The sequence below is a fragment of the Budorcas taxicolor genome, chromosome 3 (genome assembly GCF_023091745.1).
Source record: "Budorcas taxicolor isolate Tak-1 chromosome 3, Takin1.1, whole genome shotgun sequence".
Taxonomy (NCBI): Eukaryota; Metazoa; Chordata; class Mammalia; order Artiodactyla; family Bovidae; genus Budorcas; species Budorcas taxicolor.
This window is the reverse complement of record NC_068912.1, coordinates 93,458,958-93,479,944: the sequence shown is the minus strand read 5'-3', so window position 1 is coordinate 93,479,944 and position 20,987 is coordinate 93,458,958. Positions and strand designations below refer to the sequence as shown.

Here is a 20,987-nt window from a genome sequence, read left to right as displayed (position 1 = left end):
TATGTCTATATTCTTCTTTTGCATATAGCTATCTCCCACGTTAATTAATTGCTATACCTGTAGCACTTTGAAAATGCCTTGTGCTTGAAGAGCTCATTGTTAGTTGAACACTATTAAATGCATATGCTTTGTGACAGAGGGTTCCTATGGGAAGTTCTCTTTCCACGAAAACAACCTTAAACTTTTAAGGTCCTGCTCTGTGTTTCATAGACAGCTATGTATGGCAGAAGGGCGAGGGAAATCTAGGGGATCTTTTTATAAGGGCAGTAATCCCATTCCTTTTAAAAAAATTTTGTTTATTTGGCTGTGTCAGGTCTTCCTTGCAGCACATAGGATCTTTAGCTGTGGCATGTTGGTTCTAGCTCCCCAACCAGGGATCAAACCAGGGCCCCCTGCATTGGGAGCTCAGATTCTAAGCCACTAGACCACCAGGGAATACCTCTAAAAAATAAAAAAAAAAAATTTATATAGTAGTCCCCTCTTGAGGGCTCCATCTGCATGATTACCAAAGACCCAAGTTCTTAAGGAATGTATAATATGGAGAAGGAAAGGGTAAACCATTTAAATATGATGTATTAGGACATTTGGTTAAGTGTAGTAGATTGGTAATACGAATTTATCTCTTTTGGTGCTTTCCAACTCTGACAAAAATGACAGTAAAGAAATTAAAGTATTAACCGATCAGGGTGAAGTGACTAGGAGAGGAAACAGTAGAACGATGTCAGAAAAACAGTGGATGATTAAAAGCTGATGGAAGTGTGGTTACTGATGCAAAACAGAGAAACTCAGAGCCCAGGTTCTTGAGGAAGGATTATGCTGGTTGAGTCTTCCTGCAGAACTTGAGAAGGCTTAGGACCTACATGTACTAGATGTCAAGTAAGGTGGGAATGAGAGGAGGGAAGAAAAACACTTCCGTGGTATAATTGGATTCCAAGATCCTTTTTACCACTAGGTGACTATCAGTTCCTTGTCAAGGTATTGGAGGCTTGTTCCCTGGAGAAACTGAACTGATGTGTCTCTAGAATCATCTGACCTTTAGGTTTAGTGGAAGACAGGAGTGAGGCCCAAGCTGAAAAAAGGGAATTAAATGGAATTCTGTATAGTATTAAATGATAGTAATTACCAGCCCTGTTCCCAGAGCACTGGTGATCAGATACATGCTAGCTTCAGGGCAAATTTTGGAAATTATGTGAAAAGACTTCAGAGAAAAGTCAAGATTATCACTTTACTCAAAGGGCAAGATTAGTGGACTTGAATATAGCAAGAGTATGAAAAGTTGATTGATATTCTTTTAAATTCAGCATTGCCTTTAGCCTGTCAGAAACTCCCACTTTTCACGTTTTAGGCTACTATTAAAAAAGAATACCCAGAATTTTCTTAAAAGGCTATTAAAGTCCTCCTCCCTTTTCTAACCACATATCTGTGTGAGGTCAGATTTGCTTCATAGACTTCAACCTAAAAAATAATGCCATAGGTTGAATGAAGAATCAGCTGTGTCAGATGTAAGAATTCACCTGCCTCTTATGAAAGCAGATATTAAAGAGAATTGCTGGAGTGCAAAACAATGCTCCTCATCAGTTTTTCTTGAGGGGAATATAATAATTTTTAATAAAATTATTTATGTTAACATGTAATTTTTTTTTGAGTGAATTGTTATTTTAAATGTCCTGTTATATGTGCTAATAGGATAAATATTGATAACTATAACCCACATGATCAAAGTTCTGGCATCTTCAGTGATTTTTAGGAATGTAAAGCTGTCTTGAGACTGAAGTTTTGAGAATTACTGGTTCTAATCATTGAGTACTAAGAGCTGTTAACAACACAAAGAGAAAAAATCATATGCTTCCAGATGAAAAAATAGACCACTACTGATAGTTTTGCCAAAGAGATAGAGTGAGTCTGCAAGATTCTGGATCCGGCTACCAATTTGTGGGACAGAGAACAGAGGAACAGGTTGAACTGTATGAGTATGCGATCTACAAAGTCCAGAGTGTGGGAAACTACTGTCCCAGCCGTCTGGGTTCTTTAAGAGATGTGTTGAGAGGAAAAACATGTAGTGGAGGGGAACCTGTAAATTAAAAGAGAATTTAAAAGACCCCTAATTTTTTTTAAAAGGCAAGGCTGAAATATAGTGTCCAAGACACTTGGGTGATAGAACTACGAAATACTACAAGGAAGCAATTATTATAAGGATCAGGATAGTAATTACTTTGGGGGTGAGGCGGGGTTGAGGTAAGGGACAGCATGTTTAGAAGAGTGTGTGGAGTGGCAGGGAAGTTCTGTTTTTCAGTTTGTGTGGTTGTCAGAGATAAAGGTAGACACTAGGTAAAGTGTTAGGGCAGATTTTAATAAATAGTATGCTATTGCAAAAGTCCAATGTGCAGTACATGTGAGTAGAGAAGCGGAATCAGAGAAGCTTGAAGAGAATTTGGTGAAGGAGAGAACCTTTGTCAATGATTACAAGAGTGTTTGCTTAAACTTTTAAAAATGAGGCAGTTAACTCCAGGAAAAACAAAACAAATTGCTCAATGAAGCACATATAATCATAATATACAGCCTGGCTCAATAATAAGCAACATTGGCTTAATAACGTGAGCACTATGTAGTGATTTAATTTAAAACTTGTGTTTCCACTGTATAAGGAGGATGGAGAACTGTAAATATATAAGTGAGGTGGTCTAAGAGACCTAATTCTCATTGTCCCTTATTGAAGACTATGATATAATTTCTTAAATTGATGTCAAGAAATAATAGTAGAATATTTAGAAATGTGACATTTTATAAAATAAATATCTGAAAGGATTGAAAGTTTTGGGAGCAAGTAAGACTAGTGAGTGGAGGGCAATAGATTGCTATTTTTATTATAGGCTTTAGGGTAGGTTTTTATTTATTTTTTACATTTCTTAGCTGTGGACTTTGCTTTTTTTTCATTTACCTAGCTCCTGCTGCTGCTGCTGCTGCTGCTGCTAAGTCACTTCAGTCGTGTCAGACTCTGTGCGACCCCATAGACAGCAGCCCACCGGGCTCCCCTGTCCCTGAGATTCTCCTACTCATCCTTAAATACCTTATTTAAATAAATATCAGTTCCTCTGGGAAACCATTCTAGTCCTCTGAGGCTGGGTAGTTGTCTCTCCCAGATCATTCTGTACTTAGTACACTGTTGTGTAATTGCCTGCCTTCCATTACATAAGTTCCCTGCGGGTACAAGCTGTATATTATTTATTATCAGAGTCCAGCAACACTGATAGATACTGATTTTGTTTAGATGACTAGAGGAATGTGTTTCTGTGGTTCTCTCTTGTGAGAGACTATCACCACAGTGTTTCCTTTTGTTATCTTCTATATTTCTAGTTCACAAAGCCTGGCGTCGAGACGAGAGACTACCCTGACTTGGCAAAGGAAGCAGGTAAAATAGAACATTTAGATCTTTGAACATTGTAATGTATTGTGTGGTCTGTCTTGATTGTGGAGCAGCCTTGCAACCTTCACAGGAAGCTTTTTCAGGGCCAAGCAGTCTAAGCTTAGGTATCAGTTGTTTAAGGGAAATTCTGGCTTCCAGAGATCAAATTGCCAACATTCAGTGGATCCTAGAGAAAGCAAAGGAATTCCAGGAAAACATCCACTTCTGCATCATTGACTACATGAAAGCCTTTGACTGTGTGAATCACAACAAACTGTGGAAAATTCTTCAAGATTTGGGAATATCAGACTGCCTTACTTGTCTCCTGAGAAACCTGTATGCGGGTCAAGAAGCAACAGTTAGCACCTTACGTGGAACAACGGATTGGTTCAAATTGGGAAAGAAGCGTGACAAAGCTATTTATTGTCATCCTGTTAAAGTGTCTGCCTCCAATGAGGGAGACCTGGGATCAATCCCTGGGTCAGGAAGATCCCCTGGAGAAGGAAATGGCAACCCATTCCAGTGTTCTTGCCTGGAGAATCCCATGGACGGAGGAGCCTGGTAGGCTACAGTCCACGGGGTCGCAAAGAGTCGGACACGACTGAGTGACTTCACTTCATTTTATTTAACTTATATGCAGAGTATATCATGGGAAATGCCAGGCTAAATGAGTCATAAGCTGAAATCAACATTGCCAGGAGAAATATCAACAATCTCATATATGTAGAGATGATATCACTCTACTGGCAGAAAATGAAGAGGAGCTAAAGAGCCTCTTGATGAGGGTGAAAGAGGTGAGTGAAAAAGCTGGCTTAAAACTCAGCATTCAAAAACTAAGATCAAGGAATCCGATCCCATCACTTCATGGCAAATAGAAGGGGAAAAAGTAAAAGCAGTGACAGACTTTATTTTCTTGGGCTCCAAAAATCACTGTGGATGGTCACTGCAGCCATGAAATTAAAAGACGCTTGCTCCTTGGAAGGAAAACTATGACAAACATAGAGAGCATATTAAAAAGCAGAGATATTGCTTTGCCGACAAAGGCCTGTATAGACAAAGCTATGGTTTTTCCAGTAGTCACATACGGATGTGAGTGTGAGACCATAAAGAAGGCTCAGCATTGAAGAACTGATGATTTCAAATTGTGGTGTTGGAGAAGACTCTTGAGAGTCCCTTGGACTGCAAGGAGATCCAACCAGTCCATTCTAAAGGAAATAAGTCCTGAATATTCATTGGAAGGACTGATGCTGATGCTGAAGCTCCAATTCTTTGGCCACCTGATGCGAAGAGCTGACTCATTGGAAAAGACCCTGATGCTGGGAAGGATTGAAGGCAAACAGAGAAGAGGGTGGCAGAGGATGAGATGGTAGATAGCATCACCGACTCAAGGGACACGAATTTGAGCAAACTCCGGGAGATAATGAGGGACAGGGAATTCTGGAATAATGCAATCCATGGGGTCACAGAGTCAGATGTGACTTAGCGACTGAACAACAAAGGCTTCCCACACATGGAGGCCTTGGAAACTTCATGGTTCCATGAAGTTCTTTAGGTACAGTCTTTCTCCTGTGAAGCCTTCCCCTTCCTCCTTTCCCTGTCAGATTATTGCCAGGCAACCCAGAAAAAATTATTGTCATTTTTCATTAAACACTCCTTGTCTTTCCAAGTACTTGTTCACTCAGTGTTCATAAATTAGATTTCATTTCAACTCCATTTTGCAGCTCTGTGTTTGCTATACAGGAAATCAGAGCATGTCTGTCCCCCAAAAGGAAGGTTCGTGAGATTTGATTTGCTGATGTTGATTCTCTAGGTGTACAATATTCATTCAGTGTTTATCGTTTGGTTGTTAAATCTTCTCCTTTTTACTATTGTCTCCAAACAGCTTCTACTTTTATTTGAAATAGGAAATGCTTTAATCAGTTTTTCTATGTATTTTTTGTTCTGTTTCTTTGTTAGTTAAAAGTGGTTACTATAATAACATATGGATAGAATATTTTGATTATAAGATGGTAATGTTGAGATGAAGTTATTAAGTTTGAATTTACCTCTGGAATTGTCTAATAACAAGAAATTCAGCTTGATTGCCTCTGTTTACTGATTACAATTTTCTTGTTTTGCAGACATTATTAGGAAAATAAACTCAATTAAAAAAAGAATTGTTTATGTAGAATGCACTTTTAGAACTTAGCTTTGTTTTTATAAAACCCCTTGGTTCCAATTGTGAGAAGTGAGAGGGAGGTGAGAAGTGCAAAAGGGTAACTCTGTTCACATATCTGATATAGTTCTAGGGGAGTATGTTCACCTTCAGCCTACATCAGTCATGTTTAATTGAACATGTATCTGAGCATGACCTGGCAGCGAAGTCCCTGAGATATTATAAATGATTTTGTACTCAGCCCTCTGGACCTACTTGTCAGCTGTGGTGCTGAGGCAAGAGAATTGGTTTACCGGAAGTCTTACCCTCTAATTCTCCAAACTGGTTTAGGAGGAGGTTCTGCTACCTTCTCCGCCCTCATTATTTCCTAAATGCATAGTGTGGAGGGAAGCGCAACCAGCAGAATTGTGTCCTGTCACATTATTTGGAGACTTTTTACTCGTTACACAGTCCTGCCCATCTTCTTTGCCTCAGAGAAAGGTTAGGAATTCCTCTGCAGCTAAATGCAAAGTGGTAAAGCAACACCATGTAACTCTTTGAAACTGTTTCCGATATTAATAGTTACTTCTGTGCTTCCTTTGTTTTCTAATCCCTTTAACATTTTTACTTAATAATGATTTAAATCTGAAAATATATGAAGACAACCTGGTGTTAGGAGAAAATGTTCATCAAAGATTAAGGCGTGCATCCCGGTCAGTTGGGAAGATTCAGTCAAAGTCTGGTGTACAGATCTCAGAGCCTTTGCCCTCTAGTACGGAAAATAAGGCAAGTTCACATACATGGTGAATAGTCCATGGGAGGTGCAAGATGCTTTAGCCGCTTAGAGGAAGGACAGAGCACAGGCTCAAACTTATACCTTTTCACCATAACTCATTCTCTCCTACTAATTATAAGAGCAATGCATGTTATTTATTGGAACATAGATATATAATAATGAAAACAAAGTTTGTAACTCAGGCCTGCTGCTGCTAAGTCACTTCAGTTGTATCCGACTCTGTGCGACCCCAAAGACGGCAGCCCACCCACCAGGCTCCCCCGTCCCTGGGATTCTCCAGGCAAGAACACTGGAGTGGGTTGCCATTTCCTTCTCCAATGCATGAAAGTGAAAAGTGAAAGTGAAGTCACTCAGTCGTGTCCGATCCTTAAGCGACCCCGTGGACTGCAGCCTACCAGGCTCCTCCGTCCATGGGATTTTCCAGGCAAGAGTACTACAGTGGGGTGCCATTGCCTTCTCTGAACCCAGGCCTAGCTACTGTTAATATTGTTCTCTTTTAATATTTATTTTTTCTATGGCTCTCTGGGATCACATTCTAAATATGTATCATGATTTCTAAAACGTATTATTTTAAGCTTTTCTCTTGTCAAAATTGAGAAAAATTAAATTTACATGTTTCTTTGTATATTTATGCCATAATTAAAATTTTTTTAAAAAATTGTTTATTTTTAATTGAAGGATAATTGCTTTACAATGTTGTTGGTTTCTGTCATACATCAGCATGAAACAGCCATGAGTGAGGGAAGTCGCTCAGTTGTGTCCGACTCTTTGCGACCCCATGGACTGTAGCCTACAAGGCTGCTCTGTCCATGAAATTTTCCAGGCAAGAGTACTGGAGTGGGTCGCCAGCATACACATATCCCCTGCCTCTTGAACCTCCCTTCTCCCTCCATTCTGACCCATCTGGCTAGGTTGTCACAGGATACTAGGCTGGACTCCCTGTGCTATGCAGCAGCTCCCCGCTAGCTGCCTGTTTCACACACAGTCACGTGCATATTTCAATACCACTCGCAGCTCGTCTGACCCTCTCCTTCCCCCGCTGTGTCCATAAGTCTGCTCTCTATGTTTGAGTCTCTATTCCTGTCCTGCAAATAGGTTCATCAGTATCATTTTTCTAAATTCCATATATACACATTTAGACATGATATTTGTGTTTCTGACTTACTTCACTCTGTATAACAGTATGCTATCATTTTTGCTGTATATTTGCTTTACAGCTTTTTGATATTTTAGAAGAATTATAGTGAATATCTTGCTGAACACAAATATTTGTTCTCATCACTGGTTATTTTTGAGGACAAAGCCTAGAAGTAGACTCATTGGAGTAATGAATATAAACAGTTTTATCAGTCTTGTCAGATTATTTTTCAGACCATTATTAGTTTTACTGGGAGCATATGAGAATGCTCTTTTTTTTTTGGCTCCCCATTAAGCAGGAAAAGAAAGCTGATCTGACTAAACCAATCCCATGGTCAATCATACATATATCTTCTTAAGTTAAAAAATCTTTAAACTGATGCATTCATTTGGTTAGAACACACACACACACACAAACACACATACACACAGATGGTTTATACTTCCTAGACCTCTTCTGGGGCAACTTCTTTTAACTGTCTCGGCTTTAGTTCTTCTGTTGGTTATCTCCCTGTCTCTAAATACTCTTTCCACCACAATTGTTCTCCTTTTTGATTTATCAGTTTTAGATATCCGTTTGTTTCTCACTATGGTAGATGAGGATTTAGGTCAACCTTTTCTCTAGCTTCCGCTCTCCTCTTCTTGTTTTCACAATTTTTCTCAATTCCTCCAGTGGTCGTTTCTACACCTTTGGATAGCTTCCTTGAAGCTTCTTTCCTTGTTCCATAGACAGGGTCATCTCTTGATCCTGGCTTTGTAAGATGACCATATGAGTGCTCCCACAGTTCCGCTCCTCAGCACTGACATTCTATCTTATTTTGCCCTCTAGATGAGTGATAGAGTGACAGAAATGAATAAGACACGTTGCCATTAAGGAGCTCTAAGACTCTTGGGGTTTAATATATTTATAGTTAGGTGTACAGTTAGAATAGGAAATGTTAAATATAAAAAAGGTGGTGTGAAAAAGTGTTACCATAGCTTAGAGGAAGAAATGATACTTTTTTTAAAAATTATTTTTTTTTGAAGGATGATTGCTTTACAGAATTTTGCTGTTTTCTGTCAAATCTCAACATGAATCAGCCATAGGTATACATATATCCCCTCCCTCTTGAAGCTCCCTCCAAATGATAACTTTTGAAAGGTAAGATAACTTATAGAAAGGCTTAGATGATTTGATCTGAGGCTGAGTTCATTGAATCGATCCCTGGGTTGGGAAGATCCCCTGGAGGAGGAAATGACAACCCACTCCAGATTATTGCCTGGAAAATCGCATAGAGAGGCGTTGGGAGGATCCTGGCGGGCTATAGTACTTGGGGTCACAGAGCGTTGGACACAAACAGCAACTAAATTAGAGTTACAGAGCGACTAAACAGCAACAACACACTAGAGTTAGGTTTACTCCGGTAAGACTCTAAACTTATTTTTACTCACTTAAAGTGCTATGTGATGAAACTGTTTTGTTTTTATAGGCCAGAAGGCTTTAGCGGATGCACAGATCCCTTATTCTGCAGTGGAGCAGGCATGTATTGGCTATGTTTATGGTACGTGGAGACTATATATTCTAAAAGTTGTTCACCTAAGTCTGTCATCAACTACATAAACAATACAGAAGAATTTGTGAATTTTAACCCTCAAAACTCAGAATTCAGGGTCTTATTTTCATTGTTTTTAGAATTTCCTTATGTGTCAGCCTAGTTTACTACACATATATATTTTACCATTATTGTGTTGCCAATAAAGGGGACACATTTAAAACACTTATCTTTAAAAAAGAAAAAATTACTCATGTAAAAATGACTACCTTGAAAAAGTAATTAGTTTTTAGATGAGAAATTTTTGTTTTTTGTTTTGAAATTTGCTTTTATTGACTTTCGTGTCTAATAAAATGTTTTCCATATTTTTTTTCTGATTAGAAAAATGTTGCATGTAAAAGCACAAGAAAAAATAAGTTACCTGTAATCTCATTATTCATATGTTATTACCATTAATTTTTTGGTGTAAATCCTTCAGTGAGTACGAATGTATGTGAATGCATTATGAATGAATTATGTATACACACATAATTGCCTTTTAAATTTAGGTCCTAGGTACATACATTTTGGTCACCTGTTTTTCTCATTTTTTTGTATCCAGTATTTCTCATGTGGTTCAGTTTTCTTTCACATGATCATTAATGCTTTTCAGTTTTTTTTCTGGACTAGATTAAATATTTACATGACATAAAAATACAAGAAAAAGGTGGATGGTTATATAGTGGAAAGTTTCACCCTGAATCCTGTCTCCTTGTCTGTGGTTCCCTTTGCTGACTATTTCACTCATTTCTTTTTAGTTTTTTTTTAATTGAAGTATATTTGATTTAAAATATTGTGTTAGTTTGACATGTACAGGAAAGTGATTCAGTTACATATATATATTTTTAGATTATTTTACTTTATAGGTTATTATAGATGTTGAATATCATTCCCTGTGTTACACAGTAAATACTTGTTACTTATCGATTTTGTGTATAATAGTGCTGTGTACATTAATTTTTAGTCTACCTTTTCATAGGTGATTTATGCATGTAAAAGTAAATACATGTGAGTGTATAAATACCCCTCCCTTTCTTTTGTTGGACACATGGTAGCGTAAATACATACTATTTTATATTTCACTTTTTTTTTTTAAACTTAGTAGTTCTTCGTGACTATTCCAGTTATTTCTTAAAGAGTTTCCTTGGTCTCTTTTAATGATACCATAGTGTTCCATTGAATAGATATATCATGATTTGTTTAATCGACCCTCTTTTAATAGCCATTTAGAATATTCTTAGGCTTTTTACACGTTTTAAATTATTTCATGATATGCTAGTCTTGAGGATTTACTACAGTTTATTTAGCAGTAGAAATGATATCGTATTTGTTGGCATTTTAAATTATTTACTTATAAAAGAATATAGTAAGCATTCCTGTAAATGATCTCTATGTGTATCTCTGATTATTTTTTTGAGATTTCAAGGTATCAAGAGAATTCTTAAAGGGAAATTTACTAGTTCGAAGAGATGCACAGCGTATTTATGAACAGGAGGTCCTGAATCTTGCTGTTTTCCTTGAAGACTCCTAGAGCATCTGTATCTTCAGGAGTTTCCATCATGCTGCTCCAGCATGTCTGCCTTGGTGGCCGTGTTACTTGGGAAAGAGAATCAAATGTGTATTCCACTTGGATTATTATTTTTATGGAATACCCTGGCATGCAGAATCTTTTAACTTTTTGAAATTTTGATATGAAGAGAAAAATGGCCTTTTGATCAGTCAGTTTTAACAGATTTATTCAGTTCAGTTCAGTTTAGTGGCTCAGTCGTGTCAGACTCTTTGCGACCCCATGGACTGCAGCATGCCAGACCTACCTGTCCATCACCAAATCCCGGAGTTTACTCAAACTCATATCCATTGAGTCGGTGATGCCATCCAACCATCTTATCCTTTGTCGTCCCCTTCCCTTCCCACCTTCAATCTTTGCCAGCATCAAGATCTTTTCCAATGAGTCAGTTCTTTGCAGCTTCAGCGTCAGTCCTTCCAATGAATATTCAGGACTGATTTCCTTTAGGATGGACTGGTTGGATCTCCTTGCAGTCTCAAGAGTCTTCTCCAACAACACAGTTCAAAAGCATCAATTCTTCAGCGCTCAGCTTTCTTTATGGTCCAACTCTCACATGCATGCATGACTACCAGAAAAACCATACCTTTGACTAGATAGACCTTTGCTGCCAAGGTAATGTCTCTGCTTTTTAATATGCTATCTAGGTTGGCCATAACATTTCTTCCAAGGAGCAAGCATCTTTTAATTTCATGGCTGCAGTCACCATCTGCAGTGATTTTGGAGCCCAAGAAGATAAAGTCTGTCACTGTTTCCATTGCTTCCCCATCTATTTGCCTTGAAATGATGGGACCAGATACCATGATCTTAGTTTTCTGAATGTTGCATTTTAAGCCAGCTTTTTCACTCTCCTCTTTCACTTTCATCAAGAGGCTCTTTAGTTCTTCTTCACTTTCTGCCATAAGGGTGGTGTCATCTGCATATCTGAGGTTATTGATATTTCTCCCGGCAGTCTTGATTCCAGCTTGTGCTTCATCCAGCACAGTGTTTCTCATGAGGCACTCTGAATATAAGTTAAATAAGCAGGGTGACAATTTACATCCTTGATGTACTCCTTTCCCAACTTGGAACCAGTCTGTTGTTCCATGTCCAATTCTAATTGTTGCTTCTTGAGCTGCATATAGATTTCTCAGGAGGCAGGTCAGGTGGTCTGGTATTCCCATCTCTTTCAGAATTTTCCACAGTTTATTGTGATCCACACAGTCAAAGGCTATGGCATAATCAGTAAAGCAGAAGTAGATGTTTTTCTGGAACTCTCTTGCTTTTTCCATGATCCAGTGGATGTTGGCAATTTGATCTCGGGTTCCTCTGCCTTTTTAAAATTCCAGATTGAACATCTGGAAGTTCATGGTTTGCATACTGTTGAAGCCTGGCTTGGAGAATTTTGAACATTACTTTTCTAGCGTGTGAGATGAGTGCAATTGAGCGGTAGTTTGAGCATTCTTTGGCATTGCCTTTCTTTGGGATTGGAATGAAAACTGACCTTTTCCAATCCTGTGGACACTGTGAGTTTTCCAAGTTTGTTGGCATATTGAGTGCAGCCCTTTCACAGCATCATCTTTTAGGATTTGAAATAGCTCAACTGGAATTCCATCACCTCCACTAGCTTTGTTTGCAGTGATGCTTCCTAAGGCCTACTTGCCTTCTTATTCCAGGATGTCTGGCTCTACGTGAGGAATCATACCATCGTGATTTTCTGGGTCATGAAGATCTTTTTTGTATAGTTCTTCTGTGTATTCTTGCCACCTCTTCTTAATATCACCTGCTTGTTAGGTCCATACCATTTCTGTCCTTTATCGAGCCCATCTTTGCATGAAATGTTCCATTGGTATCTGTAATTTTCTTGAAGAGATCTCTAGTCTTTCCCTTTCTATTGTTTTCCTCTATTTCTTTGCATTGTTGACTGAGGAAGGCTTTCTTATCTCTCCTTGCTATTCTTTGGAACTCTGTATTTAAATAGGTCTAATCTTTCCTTTTCTCCTTTGCCTTTTGCTTCTCTTCTTTTCACAGTTGTTTGTAAGTCCTCCTCAGGCAACTATTTTGCCTTTTTGCATTTCTTTTTCTTGGGGATGGTCTTGATCACTGCCTCCTGTACAATGTCAGGAACCTCTGTCCATAGTTCTTCAGGCACTCTGTCTATCAGATCTAATCTCTTGAATCTATTTGTCACTTCCACTGTATAATCATAAGGGATTTAATTTAGGTCATACCTGAATGGTCTAGTGGTTTTTCCTACTTTCCTCAATTTCAGTCTAAATTTGGCAATAAGGAGTTCATGATCTGAGCCGTAGTCAGCTCCTGGTCTTGTTTTTGCTGACTGTATAGAGCCTCTCCATCTTTGGCAGCAAAGAATATAATCAGTCTGATTTTGGTAATGACCATCTGGTGATGTCCATGTGTAGAGTCTTCTCTTGTGCTTTTGGAAGATAGTGTTTGCTATGACCAGTGCATTCTGTTTACAAAACTCTATTAATAGAGTCTTTGCCCTCCTTCATTTTGTACTCCAAGGCCAAATTTGCCTGATAATCCAGAGATTTATATCTGATAATATACATGAAATATTGCTTCCTTTATCAAGTAACCCTACCCAGATTGAGTTGTTTGCTATTACTTGGTCATTTCTCTACTTTCCTACCTCTGTGTTATGTAAATAAAGTGCATAAATATATACTATGTTTTGAGAATTTTTGTATTTGCAGAATAAGTGGTGCTTCATGCTGAAACTGTTTCTGAGTAAGATGTCCATGTTTTATGTTAGACAAAGGCATAATACTAGAAAAATATAATGTAGTGTTATATTATTTTGCAGCTCCATAATTCTCATGTTGCATAGATAATTTTCTTTTTTCTATGTAGGTGACTCTGCCAGTGGGCAGAGGGCTATCTATCACGGTTTGGGACTGACTGGAATTCCTGTAATCAACGTCAACAATAACTGTTCTACTGGCTCAACTGCTTTGTTTGTGGCCCGACAACTGGTTCAGGGTGGTGAGCAGTGCCTATTTGTCTAGTGTACTTAAATAGATGTGGGGTTATTGCCCTTCTTTTATGATGTCTCCATACAACCCTCAGAGGGATTGCTTTTTAATGTTTTTTTTTTAATAAAAATTTTGATACATACATTATATAGCACAAAAGTATAGAATTCAGTGTTTTTAGTATGTTCCCAGGTTTATGCAACTATCAGCACTGTTTAATCGTAGAACATTTGTATCACACACAGAAGAAAGCTGTACCCATTAGCAGTCACTTCCCGTTCCTCCCTCCCCACAACCCTTGGCAACCACTAATTTACTTTCTGTCTCTATGGATTTACATATTCTGAACATTATATAAATGGAATCATATAATATATGACCTTTTATGGCTTTTTGCACTTACCGGAATATTTTCACAGTTATTCATATTTTAGCATGTATCAGTACTGCATCCTTTTTTGTGGCCAAATAGTAATCCATTGTATGAATATACTACATTTTGTTTACCCATTTATCAGTTGATGTACGCTGTGCCATTTCTACTTTTTGGCTTTTATGAATAATCCTGCTATAAACATTTGTGTACAACTTTTTTTGTGGCCACATGTTTTCAGTTCTCTTGGGTATATATCATAGTCTGTATTTCCAAATGTTCTAGGCTCCTTCATTAGGCCTTTTATTCTTTCTTCTGATTGTTGATTATTGCTCTGCTACGCTTCCCTGGTGGCTCAGAGGTTAAAGTGTCTTCCTGGAATGCGGGAGACCCGGGTTCGATCCCTGGGTCCGGAAGATCCCCTGGAGAAGGAAATGGCAACCCACTCCAGTACTCTTGCCTGGAGAATCCCATGGAGGGAGGAGCCTAGTAGGCTACAGTCCATGGGGTCGCAAAGAGTCGGACACAACTGAGCGACTTCACTTTCACTTTCACTTGGTGTTCTAATTTTTGGAGCTTTATAATGTCTCACTGTTAGATAATACTAGTAGCCCTTGGGCCCCCTACCTTGTTATTTATTTTTTTCTTTTTTTAAAGAAAAAATTTGGCAGTCCTGCTTGTTTTGCTGTTCATTTGAAGATTAACATCATTTTTAGATACCTACTCTTTCCAAAAATAGTTCTGTTGAGATTTTGATCAAGATTCTTTAAAATTTTTAAAAATTTTATTTAATGTTTAAAAATTCACAATTAGCTATTTGTATTTGTTCTTCATTGGAACATATTTCCACATTAATAAAAAGTTTTATTAACACTCAAAATCAAAGGAGGAAGTATATACTTTATTGATTTTTCCTTGTATCTAGAGGTGTATAGGAGTTTTCTCTGTAATTTTTCACTTATTACAAATTTTATAGGACTACACTGTTTTTACATTTTGTGTACATTGACATACTTGTTTAAATAGAAGTATTTAAGGGTATTTTGTTTGAGTCTAGAAATTTAATTTTTCAAGATAATTACATTTTCTTTCAAGGTCTGGCAGATTGTGTCTTGGCTCTTGGGTTTGAGAAGATGGAACAGGGAGCCATTGCAGTAGGCGTGAGTCTCATCTATTTTTATTTTGGAATTGTTATAACACTATGAGAAAACTTTGCCCATCTGACTGCCATGAATAGAGCTCGCAAAAGCTGAAGAATGAGATTGCCTATGTATGCATGCGTGTGTGCTGAGTCACTCGGTTGTGTCCAGCTTTTTGCGACCCTATGAAATGTAGCCTGCCTGTCAGGCTCCTCTGTCCATGGAATTTTCCAGGCAAGAATACTGGAGTGGCTTGCCACTTTCTTCTCCAGGGATTCTTCCTGAACCAAAGATCAAACCCTCATCTCCTGGGTCTTCTGCATTGGCAGGCGGATTCTTAACCACTGGGAAACCTGAGAAGACCATATGTATGCATCAGTGCAGTTCAGATCAGTGCTCAGTCATGTCCGACTCTTTGCGACCCCGTGAACCGCAGCACGCCAGGCTTCCCTGTCTATCACTAACGCCCGGAGTTTACCCAAACTCATGTCCATCGAGTCGGTGATGCCATTCAGCCATTTCATCCTCTGTCGTCCCCTTCTCCTCACATCTTTGATCTTCTTTATGGTGTATGGGCTCTTTTCGTTAAGGCATGTGGGGTTTAGTTCCCTGACTAGGGGTTGTTGACTAAAAAGATGCACAATGTGAGAATTTTGAGTTAAGTTTTATTTGGGGCAAAATCAGGACTGCAGCCCAGGAAGGGGTACCTCAGATAGCTCTGAGAGACTGCTTCAAAGAGGCAGTCAGACAAGGTCAATATATGATTTCGGTGAAGTGGGAGTTCAATGCAGTCAAGTGCTTATTTTATAAAAGGTTTTCTGCTGGTCGGAAGGAGCTGATGTCACCCTGAAGGGACTCAGTGCTTTTCTCGATGTGAAGAGATGCAAAGACTGGGGTCATCTGAAAAGATCTAACTGTATAAACATCTGTTCTACCAGCTTCTCTGGAGCACAGAGTGCCCCACCCCACCCTGAGCTCCCTCTAGGGAAATGCAGCAGCACAGGCTCAGCCTCCACAGAGACAGATGGCAGATGCCTTTGTTACTGTCTTTCAGTTGCTGACAAATGCTTTTGGAAGTGCCAGTTTGTAGTTGGCAGGATGAAAGTTGGCCCCCTTGCATTGGGAGTGTGGAGTCTTAGCGACTAGACCACCAGAGAAGTCCCTCTTAATCTTTTTTTTTTTTTTTTTTTGAGTTTTTTTAAATTGGAGAATTGGGAAGATCCCCTGGAGATGGGCATGGCAACCCAGTCCAGTATTCTTGCCTGGAGAATTCCATGGACAGAGGAGCCTGGCAGGCTATAGTTCGTGGGGTCACAAAGAGTTGGACACGACTGAGCAACTAACACACACACATAGTTGATTATAATGTTTTGCCGAACGCTGCTGTACAGCAAAGTGACTCCATTATGCACATATATACACTCTATTTTATGTTCTCTTCCATTATGATTGATCACAGGATACTGAATGTAGTTCTCTCTGCCATACATTAGGATCTTGTTGTAAATGTAATGTCTACCAACCCCAGACTCCCAGTCCACCCCTCTCCCTCCCTCCTCCCCTTTGGCAACCACAAGTTTGGCCTCTAGTCCTTTGAATCTGTTTCTGTTTTGTAGGTAGGCTCATTGCACCATGTTTTTGACTCCTCCACATAGAAGTGGAATCATAGTGTTTTTCTTTCCTTTCTGATTTACCTCAGTTGGTATGATATTCTGTAGTTACGTCCATGTTGCTGCTGCAGATAGCATTATTTCACACGTCTTTGTGGCTGAGTAGTATCCCATTGTACATTTGTACCACATCTTCTTGATTCATTCATCTTTGGGTGGACATGAGGTTGTTTCTATGTTTTCTTGATTTTGAAGAATGCTGCTATGAACATAGTAGTGCATGTGTCTGTTTGAATTATAGTTTTGTCTGGGTATATTCCCAGTAGTGGAATTGCTGGATTGGTAGTTCTGTTTTTAGTTTTCTGAGACGCCTCCATAGTGTTTTTCATAGTGGCTGTACCAACTTACATCTTCACCAACAGGGGATAGGTATGAGGGTACCCTTTTCTTCACAGCCTCTTCAGAGTTTGTTATTTGTAGACTTTTTAATGATGGCCATTCTGACCAGTGTGAGGTGGCACCTCATTATAGTTTTCATTTGCATTTCTCTAATAATTAATGGTATTATTACTAATTATTAGTAATAATTAGTAATGTATAATTAGTAATTATTAATAATTAGTAAGTAGACATACGAAAAGATGCCTTTTCGTATGTCTACTTAATTTTTTCATAGCATTTGCTTTAGAACCTCTTTTTGGACCTCAAAAAAAGTTCATTAATTTCATTCAACAGTTATTTATGGAATGTTAACTATATAGCAGGCCAAATGCTAGGCACTGGATACATATACAGAAGTATATGAAGGATTCATATCTTCTGGGTGTTCATGGTCTAGTAGGTAAACTGGCAAGAAACAGCCTCCCCTTTGTAAAATATTTGCAGTGGGAACTGTGTTTCTCTATTCTAGAGCCATGGAAACAGATGTAAGTGCACTCTGAGTATCAACTTTATTCTAATAGTAATTCACTTTTTCTCAGATACCGAAACCTGCTCCTGCCTTAGGGACTTTGTTCTTGCTGTTCTGTCTGCCTAGAATGCTCCTCTCCCCAACTTAACCAAATAACTTACTCGTACTCCTTCACATCCCTGCTGAAATGTCACTTTATCAATTTTATCTCCTTAGACTATTTTCTGTAACATACCACTTCCCACCTTCAATCTTTATCCCTTTATTTGAGTTTGTTATAGCATTATTATTTATTTTTTAATCATTTTCATCCTCATTACTTTCTGTTCCCTCTTCCTTCAAATATGAATGCTAGATGAGCAGGGAATTTATCTGTTTTGTTTATTGTTTTATCCCCAGAACATTGAGCAGTTATTTGCACATAATGGGATTCTTTATCTATGTTTCTTTTTTTTTTTTACTTAAAAATTATTTATTTTTAATTGAATGACTGATTTTAGTCATACTGTCAATTTTTGGCTGACTCCACACTTCTAATTAACAAATGTCTTAAACACTGTAATAGTTGAAAGAGATACATATCATGTTGAGTACTTATTAAAATTTTTTTTTCTCCTCTCTTAGACTTCAAATAGGACTAATCCACTTGATAAACATATTGAAGTCCTGATGAATAAGTATGGATTATCTGCCTACCCAGTTGCTCCTCAGATGTTTGGGTATGCTGGAAAAGAGCACATGGAAAAATATGGTATGTTAAAAAACTTTAAGGCTTATTTTTAGTTATATACACGTATTTATTAAGGAACTGTGGAAGATGCCAGTTTGTATAAAATATGATATGGTTTTTCAATTAAGTTGAAATAGTTTTTGTTGAATTTAGTTGTAAAGTATTTATACAAATGACATCATATTGGAAATACCTTGGATGTTCCAAAACAAGATACTGAAGTAGGAAAAATAACATAAATCTTCCACCATGGACTATAAATTGAGGCTTATCAGTTCTGAGTACAGTATTCTCAGTACTTGAATCCATCAGGAGTCCATCATCATTTGTCAATCCATAGTGTTTTATTTTAAATTAAATTAAATTAATTAATTTATTTTTGGCTACAAGGTGTCTTCTTTGCTTCATGGGCTTTTTCTTGTTTTGACAAGTAGGAGCTACTCTCTAGTTCAGTGTACAGGGTTCTTACTGAGATGGCTTCTCTTGTTTTGTGAAGCATAGGTTCTGGGGCATGTGAATCTTCAGTATTTGTGGCACATGGGTTTGCCTGCCCTATGCCATGTGGCCTCTTCCCAGACCAGGAATTGAGCCCATGTCCTCTGCATTGATAGGCGAATGTTTAACTGCTGAACTACCATGGAAGTCACATAATGTTTTGGGAGAATTAAATTGCGTAGTTGATTTTTATTTTGTAGGTGAGCATCCTAGCTTTTTGACTGATGATCAGTGATTGATCTGCATTAGCCAGTTAGTTAAAACATGGGGTTGTGCAGAAAGAGTTGTTTTTTTCAATTTTTATTTTTTATCATATGACCCTGTGTTCTGTGAGATGAGAAAGAAAACAGTTATGCTTGAAAGTACAACATTCCTATTCTTTGCAGGAAAAATACCGTAGGTTTGATAACCAAGATCAAGTAATCAGAAAGGAAAGAAATCTTCCAGGAAGAATGGTAGGATGGCATAGAGGAGACTGACAGTTTGGGGCCATGGGAATTTTCTTTCTTGTAGCTATTTGTTACCATTTTAAATTCTGTTCATTCCAGTCTGGCTTCCCCTCTTTCTCAATGCTAGCACTGAGCGCCACATTGCCGTAGGAAGTAAATACTGCTCAGTACTGTTTTAATAGACCTCAGCACCATTAGACCCTTTTGATCACTTCTTTCTTAAAACATATTCTTCTCTTGGCATTTGTGCCACCTCATTCTGATTTTCCTTACCTCTTTGGCTATTCCCTGTCCATTTCCTTTTGAATTAAATAATTTATTTAAAATATTTAGCTCTTACTGTATTGCAGGCATTGTTTGAGGCACTGAAATATAGAAGTACTGTTGTTCGATCGCTCAGTTGTGTCTGATACTTTGCAACTCCGTGGACTGCAGCGTGCCAGGCTTGCCTGTCCTTCACTATCTCTTGGAGCTTGCTCAAACTCATGTCCGTTGAGTCGATGGGCCATCCCACCATCTTGTCCTCTGTTCCCTCCTTCTCCTTTTGCCCTCAGTTTTTCCTAGCATTAGGGTCTTTTCTCATGAATTGGCACTTTGCATCAGGTGACCAAAGTATTGGAGCTTTAGCTTCAGCATCAGTCCTTTCAATGAATATTCAGGGTTGATTGCCTTTAGGATTGACTGGTTTGACCTTGCTCTCTAAAGGATTCTCAAGAGTCTTCTCCAGCACCACAGTTCGAAAGCATCAGTTCTTCAACTCTCAGCCTTCTTTATGGTCCCACTCTCACATCTGTACCTGACTACTGGAAAAACCATAGCTTTGAATATGTGGACCTTTTTGGCAAAGCAGTGCCTCTGCTTTTTAATACACTATCTAGGTTCTTCATAGCTTTTCTTCCAAGGAGCAATTGTCTTTTAATTTCATGGCTGCAGTCACCATCCACAGTGATTTTGGAGTCCAAGAAAATGAAACCTATTACTGCTTCTACTTTTTCCCCATCTATTTGCCATGAAGTGATGCGACTGGATGCCATAATTTTTGTTTTTTGAATGTTGAATTTTAAGCCAACTTTTTCACTCTCTTTTACCTTCATCAAAAGGCTCTTGAATTCCTCTTCACTTTCTGTCATTAAAGTGGTGTCATCTGCTTATCTGAGGTTTTTGATATTTCTCCTGGCAATCTTGATTCCAGCTTGTGCTTCATCCAGGCCCTCATTTTGCATGATGTACTCTGCAAATAAGTTAAATAGGCAGGGTGACAGTATAGAGCCTTGATGTACTCCTTTCCCAGTTTTGAACCAAACTGTTGTTCCATGCTCAGTTCTAACTGTTGCTTCTTGACCTGCATACAGATTTTTGAGGAGACAGATAAGATGTTCTGGTATTCCCATATCTTTAATAATTTTCCACAGTATTTTTTGTGATCCATACAGTCAAAGGGTTTAGCGTAGTCAATGAAGCATAAGTAGATGGTTTTTTTGAATTCGCTTGCTTTTCTCATGATCCAGCGGATGTTGGCAATTTGATCTCTGGTTCCTCTGCCTTTTCTAAATCCAACTTCTACGTCTGAAAGTTTTTAGTTCACGTACAGGTGAAGCCTAGCTTGAGGGATTTTTGAGCATTACCTTGGTAGTGTGTGGAATGAGTGTAATTTTGGTTTAGTTTGAACGTTCTTTGGCATTGCCCTTTTTTAGAACT

At 38.3% G+C, this 20,987-nt stretch overlaps 1 protein-coding gene across 1 annotated transcript in view; it reads left to right on the top strand.

Annotated features, from left to right (window-relative positions):
- The window catches only part of LOC128045466 (sterol carrier protein 2), a 110,188-nt gene that overhangs the window by 1,042 nt on the left and 88,159 nt on the right, over positions 1–20,987 (top strand). The window contains exons 2-6 of the mRNA XM_052637961.1: positions 3,355–3,409; positions 8,940–9,011; positions 13,462–13,593; positions 15,052–15,116; positions 18,240–18,366. Coding sequence (XP_052493921.1) covers positions 3,355–3,409; positions 8,940–9,011; positions 13,462–13,593; positions 15,052–15,116; positions 18,240–18,366 — 451 coding nt within the window. The remainder of the gene's footprint in view (positions 1–3,354; positions 3,410–8,939; positions 9,012–13,461; positions 13,594–15,051; positions 15,117–18,239; positions 18,367–20,987) is intronic.